This window comes from Dendrobium catenatum, unplaced genomic scaffold (genome assembly GCF_001605985.2).
Source record: "Dendrobium catenatum unplaced genomic scaffold, ASM160598v2 fragScaff_scaffold_1676, whole genome shotgun sequence".
Lineage (NCBI taxonomy): Eukaryota > Viridiplantae > Streptophyta > Magnoliopsida > Asparagales > Orchidaceae > Dendrobium > Dendrobium catenatum.
Genome location: NW_021320138.1, coordinates 1,929,144 through 1,944,168, shown reverse-complemented (window position 1 = coordinate 1,944,168; position 15,025 = coordinate 1,929,144). Strand labels below are relative to the sequence as shown.

Below are 15,025 nucleotides of genomic sequence, written 5' to 3'. Positions count from 1 at the left end.
TTCGTTTATATAGTCAAGTAAAATGCAAATATGTTTTACTTTACTATTTTATTTGGACTCATTCGCTTCTATGAAATTAATAGAAAATGTAATTACCAAGGGAGCTGAAAATAAATGCAAATCCCCTGAAAGCTCACTTTGAAAGCCTACAGCAAATTGTAGAGAAAAAATCTCCTCACACGTGATGCAAGATTATTCTCTTCCCTCTCGAAGATTATTCTCTTCCCTTTCTCTCAATCAACTCTATTCCTCGTGCTACCATCCTCTGCTTCTTGTATTATCACCAAGAGTGTCAATGAACCGTCACCGATTTTCCTTCCTCACTGAAAGACAGGCTTATAAGGTATTTTCATCCTCTTTCTTGTTGGTTCTAGTTATCACTTTTTTTTACTCTTAAAGCTCAACATCAACACCTGAAATGTGTCCGATTCATGAAATATCACCATTCCTGTTCTCTATGGTCTTATTTCTCTTAACTTTTGCTTGAGAAAAATCTATGTTACTTAATATTGAAAGAGTTAATTTCTCTGTTTTATACTTTTTAATCATTTTGTTTGCTACTCGCTTGGCTTCCTTTTCTCTGAAAAAAAAAATCCCTCTTTTTTAGGCACCACTTGTTTTGAAGGAATTGAAAGAGGCAAATACTACACCTAAGATGCCAATGAGCATGCTTGTATTAACTTAGAGTTATAACTTATTTTTTTCCATTAAAGTATGATTTTAAATAGCTTAATAAAGTGAGTGATTAAAATTATGAATCTTTTACCAGAACCTTTTTACTAGATAACTTGAGAAATGTCAGCATTTAAAATAATGATCTTTTTTTATTCACGTTAATAGAATAAACGATTTCAACACATTCAAAAATTTCATTTATTGACTTTTCTTTGAACCCTGTTTGATTTTATGTAAGATTATTTTAACTAAACTTTATCCTCCTACTTTCAAAAGGAATGTATCATTCATGAGTCGTCCTACATTCATACCCAACAACAAATCGGAGTTCCAGAAAGAAAAAATGGTCATCTTCTGGCCTCCATCCATGCACTTTTATTCCACCACCAAATCCTACTAGGGGGAAGCCCTTTTAACTGCCACATATCTTATAACTGGCTACCTTCAACAACCTTGGGACTAAAAACAATAATGGATATTATATCCTCTTTTTACCCCAAATTTCGAACCCATAAAAACCTTACACCCATAATTTTTGGGTGGACTGCTTATGTTAACATTCACAGTCAAAATAGAGGAAAATTAGATCTAATAGCACTCAAATATATCTTTGTTGGATATTTATCCACCCAAAAAGGCTATAAGTGTTATCATCCCTCTACTAAAAAAACTCTTGTATCTGCTAACGTTACTTTTGATGAACAAAAATCTAATCTCACCAAACCTTATCTTCAGGGGGTGATTGGAACTGAAGAAGATGAGGAAAGTGAGTTTGCCCCTCTTGACATTTCAACTCCACCTCAAATCAATCCACCTAAACCTGAAATCAAAGCCAGAGAAACTGAAAACAAAGTTATTATGGATAATAAGAGGTTTGGGAAAGTGTATTCAAGGCATACAAATCTAAATTATGCTCCAGAGTAGATCCAAGAATCTGAACCGCCTCCTAAAATTGAGGTAAATACAAGTTCACCAAAAAAACTCCCTTGTACCCCATAACCAACTTTGTATCATTCCATAACTTCTCACATTCACACAATAATTTTCTAGTTACACTAAATGATATTTATATTATTAATGATATTTCTGAAGTCTTATTTGATGAAAATTGAAAAAGTGTCATGAAAGATGAAATGCATGCCCTGAAAAAGAACAATACATGGGAGATGATTGACCTACCAGTATGAAAAAAACTAGTCGACTGCAAATGAGTGTTCTCAGTGAAATACAAATCTGATGGTATATTGGTAATGTATAAGGCTGGACTGGTGGCAAAAGGGTACACTCAAACATATGGGATTGATTACCAGGAAACTTTTGCACCTGTTGCCAAAATGAACACCATGAGGATCCTGCTCTTACTAGTAGCTAATTATAACTAGCATCTAGAACAATTGGATGTCAAAAATGCATTCCGAATATCTGACCTGATTTTAGTTTTGGGTAGTGTTCGGTTCAACCCGACAACCCGATATTGACCCGAGTTTAATTTGATTTCTTCATTAATATTGTGGACTTAAACAATAAAATAAAACACAAAGAGCGGTAAACACAAGCCTAGGCCAAGTCACTTGTGAAAAGTAAAATCCACAAAATAACCAATTACTCTTGACGTTACATACGAGATAGGTTTCAACAAGAAATCCCTAGTCTAACAATAAGAGTAGTGTTATGAAAGATCTCTCACACAACTCCTAATAAGTACTAGACTTTAGCGGGAAGGATTAACACAACTTTCCATGAGTCAATTAGAACTACAACTGAGAGCGACTAAAAGATAAAAGAGTAGGAGGAAAAATTGCCCAAATAAACAAGACAAACAAAGCTCTGGTGTGGTGTTTATGTGCTTGAGAGGAAGTGGACAACACGTAGTGGCTTCTTAGGCAGCGGGACAATGACAAATTCGGCTGGAGTCTTTGGACAGCAGGTTGGAAGCCTGGGGGACAGATTCTGGACAGCACCCTATGAGGTTCGGCAAGCTTTGGACTGCTCTTCTATGCTACCAGAAGCTTCAGACAGCAAATTATTGCCTTCCAGGTTGCTGGACAGCAGTTCTCCTGATTCTGAAATTCAGGAGAGCAACTAGATCCTGTCCCGAATTCAAGAATTATTTCTGGACAGCAGCTGGTCTTCTCTTGGACAGCAGTGCTCTCAGGTTTGGAAGAGAAGACAACCTCTGCTAGCATCCAAGAATTTCTGGACAGCAAGTAGACCGAAGAGGAAAGGTTTCAAATCTGAAATTTGGATGAAGAATTTGAATGGTTTCCCTCTCAATCTCCCTACTCCAAGTTTGGAAAGAAATTAAATGGGGAGGGAGGCATGGGGCCGGCGGCATCCATAGGGGGGAGGGGATTGGTAAGAAGAGTTAATGCTTGCATCTTTGGGACTTAATGATGAATTACTTCCAATCTAATTCAAATTTAATTTGGATTTGATTGGATAGTTTCCTAAAATAGAATTTTATTTTAGGAAACAAATTGAATTTGGGGAGAAGAGGTTTGAATTATTTCCAAAAGGTGAGATTGGGTTTAGGAAATAAATCCAAGGACTTAATGATGATGGGGTCGGCGGCTTAATGGACTAGAGGGGGGTTTAAGGAAGCTTTTAATGATTCCTTAAATTAGGGAATCAAATTTGGGATGAGATATTTCATCCTAATTTAAATTAAAATCAATAGGATAGGATTTGGGAACTTTCCTAAGATATGAATGATATTTTAGGTAACTTTTCAAATTCAAATAAATTTGAATTTTGTAAAGTTATTGAGTTACCTAAATTATACAACCCAATTAAGAAAGAAGTAATTGTAGGCAATGATTATGGCTTTTGCCTTATTAAATATCAATTATTCCTATCAAATTTGAATACAAGCATTGATTTCTTAATCGAAAATGATCTCAGGTACACCTGGGATGTAATTAGCCCTAGGAGCTTACACCTTTGAAAAACCTCAATCCCCATAACAAAAATAAAACCTGTTTGGAGACATATTTCTTATAGGGGAAATCTCTAGAGCATAAACTCAATCTACTTTCCATTGATCTTTGTGGGCCCATAGAGTGCATCAATCAGTTTATGATTGGTCCTCTATTGCAGTTTTATCAAATTATTCGCCACTTTAAAAGCAATCCAAAAAATGCAAATGACTTGTAAATTGGAGGCTTATAAGAGTAATAAGAATAATAGAAAATTTAAAGCATATAATATGGTATATCCAATAAAGTGTATAACAAACAGTTGATATATATATATATATATATATATATATATATATATATATAAGCTACACAAGATATCTCTAGCACACATTGCACTCATAAAAGCCTGTCAAAACATAAATCATAGAGTTTCTCATGCTTATAAATTAAAACATGTAGTATTAAAAAAGGCTAATTTACATGAAGGAACATGCAAGGATGATAAGCAAACATGCAATAATCTCAAATGCATATGAAAAATCATATAGGATCACTTGCATAGGGTGTGAGTTGGATCACTGCACATTTATATTAGTTCTTTGCTCAAATGGTTACTCAATAGCCGAAGGTGTATTCATTGCTGCTGGTGCTAATTCCAAATATTATTGCTACTGGCATTCATTTGTTGTCGGTGCTTACATCCCTTAGTTGTTGTTGATTCAATGAGTGTTATCCAACAGAAGAAGAGGTATAAAATTGTAAGAAGTCTTATGCAACATGAAAGAATGCTCAAGGCACCTTTAGTTAATTGATACATCATTAGGAAACCTCAAGAAAAAATTCCTAAACTCTTCTTAAATCATCTTAACCTCTTATTATAGACTTTTATCATAACGTTCAGAGATCAAATTCCTTACACTATTATGCTGGTTTATTATAACAAGGGTGCTAAATAATTTGGAGTAGAAGTATCAACAAATATGAAAATAATATGCTACAAAAAAATAAAAGAGAACGATAAAGCACAAATTGCTCAGATAAATGACTCAACTTCAATCAAGCCTATGTGTATGGAAGAGGAGATGGAGAATCAAAACTATTAAAAATATAGAAACTACAATTCTGACTTATAAAACAAGAGCACTCATAGCAGTACACCGACATACAAACAAGATAAACCCACAATTACTCTCGCAACTAAAATTTTATCAAACACAAAGCCTTCTTATACAAACAATCATGAGGTCTCCAAAAGGAATGAGAGATCTCTAATTGGAATTGGATTAATTATTTTGTGCAGATGTCAAACGTCGTCTGGAGATCAACCAAAATTCGCTGCATCACCCATGCGTTCGGTACTGCTGATGTGGCGCATTCTGATTGATCTCCGTACGGCGTTCTGCGTCCAATCTCTGCACAGAAAAATCTCTACTCTAATTGCCTGTCTACAAAATCCTAAGCCAAAAATATACGTTGTGGAAGCCATCTATATATTACATATGATTTGATAAACCCTCAGAAAAATACCTGCAGATCCTAGCCTAAGAAATTAAGGTCGCGATTCTTGTAGCGATCACAAATGCAAGCAAATTAAGAAGTTTACATGATTCCCGAAAGGGAAAAGAAAAAAAAAACTGAAGCAATGAAATTCCGTATCAGAAGACACTTCAAGGGAATATTCTTCCTAAACAATTTTGCGTCAAGTTCACGAGAGAACAGTAAAAGATTGATACATTTCAGCAAAATGTGAGTTTCCTTCAAATTCAGACTCCTGAATGGTCATGCTTATTTTTGCCATAATGAACAGTATATATATGTCATCATATTTATGTACTTTTCAAGTTGATCTGATGCGCCAGCATGCACTCTGCATTATACATTGTCATTTATTAGGTTCCTGATAGGAAATACTTGAGTTCTCAAATAACCCTAATGGGAATACTTGAGTTCGCAAGCAAACCTAACAATAATGGGTAAATTCAGCGAGAAAAATAGAAGAATTTGGGTGGAAGCAATCAAAATCAGTAGATAATTTTATAGAAATCAAAGTGAAGCAAGAAAGAAACAAAGATACAATTGATCCTCAATTCGAGAGGAGGATCGTTCTCTTCCAATCTCTAGACGAGAAGCCTAGAGCCCAAGACACCAAAGAGAACTTCAAGAGAAGCAATAATATGCATGCCCTAATCCTAGCCTCTCATGTTCTTTAAATACAATCCTTCCTAATACAAATTAATTTCAAATTGCCCTCCTCTTGCTTAAACCGCCCTCTCTCTCTCCTATTGCCACCCAAGGAGGTGGGGCCCACATGCTTAGGCAGTGGGGTTTAGAGTAGGCGGCTTAGTCCGCCTCCTATACGTCTGAACCGGCCCCTCCTAGGCCGGTTTGGGCTGAACCGTAATAGTTCCATTGCAATTTTCTCTGAAAAAGGAGGAAATAATATTTATTAATTATTAATTTCATAAAAGATTCAGATAATTGTTTTACTCGGTAATTTAAATATATCAGAAAAAAGTTTCAGTCATCTATTTGAGTTTGTCCATATTTATAACCTATATTCAGTCACAATAATTTAAGCTTCGTAACTCAAAAGTGGAAAAAATAATTTACTTTAGGATTAAATTATTTGATAGCCTGCCATCCACTTGTCCTTATGATTCCGCTTCCGGTATCCACAACCAGCTGTAGCCTGTAGTCCATCACTTCCACATGCATATAAATCAAATCAGATCATGCAACACTTTGCATCAATAATTACCTAAAAAAGTAAAAATAACGCAACAGGCTACTGGCCAGATTTCAAAAGGAGAAACAAGATGATGTGACGTTCAAGTTGCAGCATTTTCATGTCACAAAGTAAAAAAATTTAACCATTCAACTATTCAAGAGTAAATCTGTAAAGACTAAAGAGAATCCTTTCAATGGAGTCTTGCGAGAGGTTGATGTATAGGGCTATTAAAAAAGTTCTTTCTTGACATTTGATTGTGTTTGGCTAGACAATACTACTACTACAATAACAACAACAACAAGTTTTTATTCTATTATATAAGATCGGCTAAATGAATTATTTTTCTGCATTGTGTCTTATTAAGAGTTATCATTATTTGAATCTAATTAAAAAAAAAAAGATCTTTTTTAATATTTTCTAACCAACTTTTTTAGGTCTATCTCTATTTTTTTAACAAAAGCTGGATCTCATATAACTACTCTCCTAACAGGGTCATCAAAAAGCCAACGTTTTATGTGACCAAACTATCTAAGATGACTCTCACTAATCTTATCTGATACTGGAGCTACTCCAACCTTTTCACTATATACTCATTTCGCATTAGTATAAAACCACTCATTCACCTATGCATCCTCATCTCTACAACATTTAATTTTATGCTTCCCTTTTAATGGCTAACACAAGTAAAGCCTAATGAACTTGACAAAAACAGTGAGAACGATCAACCAAACCAAATGAAAAATCGGAAAAATGGTAGTTTTTATTAGAATAATCAAACTAACGGAAAGAAAATAACAAGATACAATTGATCCTCTATTCGAGAGGATGATCTATAGCCCAAAAACCTAAGATATCTCAAATTTCAACCAAATTCAAGATACCCTAACCCTAGGAAAACAAACCATTTAATGCATACAATCCAAAAGGAAATATCTACTAAGCTATCAAACTCCTTAGCCTTTTCTCAACCCATTTAATTTATTGAATATATAAAATATTTATCTTCTTATGAATCATAATATCTATTAATTTCATTAATTTGCCTATAAGAGTATGTATATTCCTATTATTCCAAGATATTATCATAATTTTGGTTTTGAGGACTAGCTTCTTTGCACACATTAATCCATGATGTGGGAACCCTTGCTTATTTTGCACTACACCCAGCACCGGTACAGTGGCCTTTGCACACTTTTCACTATATTCAAGTTATACAATGTGTCGCTTTCAAGAAATGCCTAGCATTAACACAATGTATTAAAAGACTCATGTCATGATTATTTGACAAATTTTATGCTAGCTATCAACTACCTAATGCATACCTCTATTTTTCTCATACAAAGTTTGGGATCTAATAACTGCATTGTTGTGTTTGGCTAGACAATAGCTTCATAATATTTGCACATGTAAAAGATGCATATAAATATATGTTTAGGTATCTTATATATGCTCATACATGTAAATGTGCATATAAATATCTATACTATATATAATCATATTCATATATTTATATTTGTATGAATGTAAGTACACATGGTCAATATGTAGGTTATATAATAAATATATGATTTTAAAGTAGACATTAGGTTCATGAATAGCGCTAATTCGGCTTGATACTAACGAGCTAAACGCAAACAAAAAATTTTGGCTCTTTTGCAATGAGTTGAGCCAAATAATACTTGGAATTGCTCAAGCTCAAGCTCATTTACACTCCTATTGCTCTGCTTAAACTTTTAAGTCCCTTAATTTTTATTTATTTATTATTTTTGGAAGTCCCTTAAATGTACTATATCATTTGGCAGTGAGGGAGACATCACTAAGGCATTTTATAGAATTTCTAAAATAAAGATGGAGCAGATATTATGAATATAGTTGTGTGATTTAGCTAACTAGTAGTTCCTTCTCTTATAATTGGAAGCTGTACTTCCAGTGCTTAATCTTCCTTCCTTACCTGTCATGCAACTGTTGAATACACCTAGCTGACTTCATGTTTTCTTCTTTAACTACAACTTTGGCTGCTATAAGTCGGATGGAATTCAATTTGACAGATATATCTGATTTTACAAGAGGTCTTCAACTGGAAAATTTAAACTACCTGTGTTATAGAGAACCGTATTTCATTTTCATTGAAGAATGAAAGACCAGCAAGGCAGTGGATACTGTGTGTAGTGTTCTAAGTGATGGAACAAATGCTGCATCAGCTTTCTGCAGCGAAGAGACTGCCAAGATGAGAGTGCTTATATGTCTGCAGAAGAATGGGAGACTGTTAAAACTGGTTCTGAAACAAAAATGAGGACCTGCCTGAAAAAGTCAAAACAAGTAACTAGTATCTTTCTGGTTCATATCCGTTTCAAAATTGGAAGCATTCAAATATGAACAGCAATAAGCAATGGATGAAACTAAAGATAAACTTAGAGATAAAGAGCTTCCAACATTACAATAGTTTGAATCCATGACTAGCAGAACCTGCTGATGACATTTACTGGTAACCAGTAACTAGTAACGTCCAACCACATTCAATATGGAATTTCTTCAAGGAAAAAAGCATTTTCTAGTTTGGTGAGGTGAAAAAAACAAATCAATCTCTTACCGTTGGTAATTATCAAATATCAAAGAAACCAGAGTTTGAAGGGTTAGGACATGAGTGTGATGATACGAAACAATATGGTTGGGTTAGGTTGTTTAGTAGCACGGTAGAACACCTTCCTAATTATTTGGCAAGACTTCGCTGCCAATCCACTGCAAAAATACGTTAAAATGCCACTGCCTAGGCCATGCTTAGCCCAAGCATGGCATGGGAAGCAGCACAGCAGTGGGACCAATGCCGCTTACTATTCTTATGCAGGAATTCGAAATCCCAACTCTCAGTGCTATCTATATGAAGAGTCTCACAGGCTCCTTTATATTCATGCTATTTTGTGGTTGAGTGGTTGGGAGGCTTTGCCACCTTGCACTCAACCCAAGCTCAAGCACACTAACAGCTAACAAAATTGGCTTCCAGTGCTCGCAGCTCCTTAAAAAAATGAGCATCCTCATCTCTGCCACACTTAACTTAGTATTATGCTTCTCTTTTAATGGCCAACATTCGGCACCATAAGCATTGCAGGCCTCACTACCATCTTATAGAATTTTCCCTTAAGTTTGAGGGGTACATTTCTATCACATAACAAACCAGATGCATTCCTCCACTTTAACCATCCAACTTGAATTCTGCTGATAATATCTCCATCTATTTCATCATCACTCTGAACAATAGATCCAAGATATCTAAAACGTGTACTCTTATTAATGACTTGATCACCCAAAGTCACAATCCCCTCACTAGGTCTATTACTACTAAAATTACACTCTATATATTTTGCTTTAGATCTACTCAAGTGAAAACCTTTAGACTCTAAGGTTGACCTCCATAATTCAAGTTTACCTTATCCTTCACTCTAAGGTTGACCTCCATAATTCAGGTTGAAAAAAAAACTATCTAAATAGAAAAAATTAAGATTATTATTCACATTTACAGCTGCTTATCATGAACAATTTCACTTTGTAATGTTAAATCGCAGAGCATGGCCATGATTTATGCGAGTAACCTTGTTCCCGGGATTCGAGATCATGTGCAAAGGAATTTTAATGGCTACACATTTCTATCAAAATGTTGATGATTACAATCTTTTATAACACTAATCTTACCTTTCCAAAGATTTATTTGGTGTTGAAAATATGTTGTGTTGAAGATGATATGCCACATGAGTTGTGAAATGAACATGATATGCAACATAATTCATCTTGAAAATGCATCAACTTTTTTGGTGCTAAGAAGTATTGCTCCTTTTCAATGAAAAAAAATTTTTATGCTCTGACAAGCCGACACAAATTTAACATCAATAGTGTAAAAAGATGTGAAGTTAGACCACCATATTCTCGTCTAAAGCACTATCTTGTACAATATGCCACATATATTATATGTTGAAAATGTGTTTAGTTTCTTTTTTCTAACAGGCATTGCTCTTTTCAATGTTGACATAGCAAGTGTATACACCTTTTACCTATAGTTAATCCTAGAAGTGCAGTAGAAATCATGAACAAAACATAACCGTTCAGCAAATACTACAACAACACATTAAATATTCCATGATGAAGTTAAAATGGTTTAAGTAGCCGTAACAGCTTGCACTAGCTGCAGCAGTAACCATTGAAACTATGATACTTAAATGTTATGGTTGCTATGGAATTTCTTATAATTTGTAAAGACTCACCCGGCAAGTCTTCATTGCCTAAAGATTGCAGGAACCGTCTCCTTTCGCTCTTTCTGCTCGAGGGTTATCGCCAGGTAGGTTAAGCAGGAGCAGCAAACGCCAAAGCTTTTCACCAATAATCCCCACAGGAACACTTCCCATCTTTGAAAAGATGAAATCTATTGGTATCTCTCACAAGTATCTCTCTCCTTTCAAATTCTGATATGAACTTTATAGCTACATGGCAATCGCCACATATCCTAAGATTCTTTATGACTCTGAGAGGAGTCCCTGGACAGGTGCTTATAAGTCCCAATGCCACAGCCAACTTCTCACTGTGTCCGCAAAGCATCTCCTCCTTATCCTGTTCCTCGACATTTTGCAGCGCAAAGTTGGTGCTCGGTTGATAACCAAGTCTCTTCATGGCAACCCCAAGCTTTTTCAATCTCTCCACAATCTGCTCCATTTCTGCATGTGAGCTGTCTCCAGCAAGAAGCATGTGTACCTTGTTCTTGATCTCAATCCAGCTGCAGCCAGGGTTCTTCTTCACGCCCAATCTCTTCATCTCATCCCTTACTCTATCCACGCCATCCCATATTCCATTCGCCGCATAAATGTTCGATAAGAGAACATAGTTCCCGGCATTCTGAGGCTCAAGTTTAAACAGGTTTTCTGCAGCAATTTCACCAAGTCTCACTTCTCCATGCACTCTGCAGGCACCGAGAAGTGCTCCCCAAACACAAGCATCAGGGTAAAACGGCATCTCTCCCATGAATTTGTAAGCTTCATCCAGCTTGCCAGCTCGACTTAGGAGGCTAACCATGCATGCATAATGCTCCATCCTCGCAGCAATTCCATATTCCTTCTCCATCTTGTGGAAAAACAACCACCCTTCATCTTTCATTCCTGCTTGACTGAAGGATGAAAGCAAGCAGGTGAAGCTTACTGAGTCAGGCTTCTGGTCGCTCACTTCCATCAAACAAAAAAGATCAATCGCATCTTTTGCTCTTCCATGCATGGCATAACCACCCAACATTGCATTCCATGATACTACATTCTTAATCGGCATTGCGTCAAGGACAACCCGGGCCTCTCTAACTCTACCACACTTAGCATACAAGTCAATGAGAGCACTGCCAACGTACACATCATGTGAAATTCCACTTCGAAGAGAGAAGCTATGGGCTGATCTCCCATTCATCAAAGAAGCAATGTTGGCACACGCAGGCAAAAGGCTAGGGATAGTCACAGAATTTGGTCGAATACCGACACCCTGCATCTCCCTAAAGAACTCCATTGCTTCCACATCCTTCCCATTCTGAGCACAGCAAGCAACAATGGAGGTCCATGACACAACATTCAGCTCAATTCTCTGCTCTTGAAACCTCCTAAACCTCATCACAGCCTCGCAGACAAGACCATTTCGAGCAAACCCAGCAACAAGGGCATTGCAAGATCCAACATCCATATGACCACCTTCATCAAACACCTTACTCATCTCCTCCGTAACCCGGCACTTCCCATACATGTTGATGAGTGCACTCACCACACAAACATCTGAATTGAATCCATGCTTAATGCTACACCCATGAATCTGCAAACCCACCCAAGAATCTTCTACATCCCCCACCGCAGACAGAGCGCTGGAGACACCGACACTATCCAACCCACACCCCTCAAAATGCATACTTTGAAGCATGGAAAGTGCTTCGTGGGGATGCCCGCTTCGGCTAAATCCTGCAATGAGGCCATTCCAAGTGACCGAATTCGGCTCCACCCCAGACATCTGCATCTGATAAAGGAGCCTCTTTACTACGGAAACACTGCCACGAGAAGCAGCATCAGCGAGCAAGGCACTATAGGCTACGACAGATGGTTGGGGCATTCTGCCAAACACTTTGTGTGCATCATTTTGGACGCCACACTTCAGGTACAGGTGGAGGAGGGAGGACAAAATGACGGGGTCATTGCAAAGTCCTGAAACTACAGCGAACACGTGGAGACTCCGGCCGGCAATGAGGGAAGTGAGTGCGGCGCAGGCCTTGAGAGCTGAGGGGAGAACGAAGGGGTCGAGGAGGAAACGGAGAGAAAGCATGCGGGGGAGGAGGGAGAGGAAAGAGAAGGGAGAACGGGAAAGGGAGGAGATGAGAGAGGAGAAGGAGAAGGTTTCGGGTTCGGGAAGGGATAAGAGGAAGGCGGTGGCGTCGGTGAAGCGGTGGTGGGTGACGTAAAGGGAGAGGATTTTGGCGGCTAGGTGGGCGTCGGCGGTGAGGCCGGACTTGAGGAAGTGGGAGTGGGCAAGCTGGGTTTGTAAGAAGGAAGGGGAAGGGTGAAGGTGGAGGAAGTGGAAGGATCGCCGCGCCATGGGTGGCGGGCATTTCCTTGGAGGGGAGAATTTTTGAAAGTTCGAAGAGTTATTCAACCTTCGTTACCAACAAATCATAGTATTAGATGTTTTGTTGGCTTAAAAAATAAGCATAATACAATGCAAAAGGAATATAACATAAAAAATTAAATTCATTTGAAATAGTGTAAAATAAATTCATGTGAATCATTTTTTATTTAACTTAAGTAAAATGAATGTAGTGTAAAATTTAAAATTGGTGATGACCAACGGGTGATGACGATGGTGGGCGGTGGTGAGCGACGACGACGGGTGCCGGCAACGATGGAAAAAGGTGGAGATTAGGAGGGGAGGGGGCCTATTGGCGTCGTCTTCCTGTATAAGCCCAAAAAATTTCTGCTTTTTTATATCCAAGGGCTTTCTTCCCTGTATGAAGCTGACCCCTCGCTGCGCTCCAAACTCCCCATAATCTTGGACAATTTACAAATCTATGTAATAAAGACTCAAAAGTAGATGTAGTGGGACAAATTACCTACATAATCATATAATACATTTTTTAAAAAAAAAAATTCAGGGAAGGTAATTGTGCATCCCCCCGACATAAGGTGGATCCGCCCCAGCATATGTTATGCTGAAATGCATGTTATGCCAAGTGAACAGTAGCCATATGCATGTCATGTATTTCATATTCATATTTAGTATATTAGCTCTTCATCAAACATCTTATCAATAATCTACATCTTAATCAAAAAATTCAAGCTTGCATGTAGATACAGATGCAGCAAAGTCAATTGTTGGATGAGTTGCAAAAATTGAGGGAGTTGTTCAGTAAAGCAGTCAGCATCAGTAGATACAGTAGAGGAGGATGTTGATGAGACAAATTCTGATGGAATTTTTTTTTTTTTGTTATTAGTGGGCATTTCATTTCTATGTTAGACATTTTATTTCTATGTTTATTTATTTTATTGTCATTTTTTTTTGTGCAATGAACTTTATGTTTATTTTTAAACTCTTTGATGATTGCTCAATAATATTTTGTGATCAAATATGTTATTACATGCATGTAGCATGTGTTTATGTTCAATGTTTGAATGTGAATATGACATGTGTATATTTTTTATGCATGATTGTTATGTTATAGAAAACATATGAGGGAGTGCCATTTTTTTATTTATGATACAAATTTCCAATAGAATATTCTAAAAAAGTTGGAGATACAATGAAATGGTATCATTTTTCCAACTGAAAAAATTTCGCCGGCTCGGCGGATAAACCATCGGAAAGGTCCTCCGGTTAGTTCCCAGCAGTATGTTTCTGCCGAAAATTCCTGCGGATAAACTGTCTGGAAGAGTAATTCGTAAACGACGAATATTTGTACAAAATTATGTCAGGATTATGTCGGTAAATACAACAGAAATATCACAGGTGGAAATTTTCTGCTAGAACAAACTTTCCGACACTCATTTTACCGTCAACCATATCCCCGCCGGTAATTCGCCGGAAATGCATAATTTCCGACAGAATTCCTCGTTTTCCAGCAGATTTAAGCTGCGATAATTTGAGGTTTCCCTCTAATTTATACCCAATTGTTACAGCCTGTTTCATTTTTTCATAGGTTAATCATGCAATTACATGACAACGTGCTTGTACCTACACAACAGGATATATAGCCACATCATAGTGTCCTCCTACCTCAAATATGACCTGAGTTCTTCAAATTCTAATACCAATTAAAGTAAAAGCAAATATGAAATTGAATTGAAGGAGCCAGATTCTCCTTCAATTGGACAAACGAAACCAGAATGAAAATACCCAAAAGCAAAATATCACCAAGCAAATCCCCCATTCCAAATATTCCCCAATATAAGAAGGCAGCAGCCTCGAAGCCCGTAGTGGATAGCAAAAAAAAAAAGTTAAAAAGTGCTGTACGAGCAAGCAAAAGAAAATTGGCCATAGAATTACAGCTATATATATGCGCAGTTGCTCTGTTAGTCCAGCGACTATGAGCTGCTTCAAAACCAAAAGGATTCTTCCATGGCGAGCTTGGATGATGAATCCATGTGCCTCGTCAATGGGATTCGCTACAACTAATATCAACCACTTTCACGTTGATATTGTAAAGCTTAAG

At 37.1% G+C, this 15,025-nt stretch overlaps 1 protein-coding gene across 11 annotated transcripts in view; it reads right to left on the bottom strand.

Moving 5' to 3' along the window:
- The window catches only part of LOC110096812 (pentatricopeptide repeat-containing protein At1g20230), a 28,309-nt gene extending 15,323 nt beyond the window's left edge, over positions 1-12,986 (bottom strand). For 4 of the 11 annotated variants that reach the window (XM_028701320.1, XM_020822917.2, XM_028701322.1 and 1 more), the window contains exons 1-3: positions 10,575-12,986; positions 8,417-8,566; positions 6,204-6,295 (exon numbers count right to left, since the gene is read on the bottom strand). In XM_028701320.1, coding sequence (XP_028557153.1) covers positions 10,684-12,918 — 2,235 coding nt within the window. In that variant the 5' untranslated portion in view covers positions 12,919-12,986 and the 3' untranslated portion in view covers positions 6,204-6,295; positions 8,417-8,566; positions 10,575-10,683. Of the gene's footprint in view, positions 1-5,599; positions 6,015-6,203; positions 6,296-8,416; positions 8,623-10,574 lie in introns of those variants that run through there. The other 7 variants (XM_020822918.2, XM_028701325.1, XM_020822925.2 and 4 more) reach the window with 6 other exon arrangements.
- Between the last annotated feature and the right edge of the window lie 2,039 nt (positions 12,987-15,025).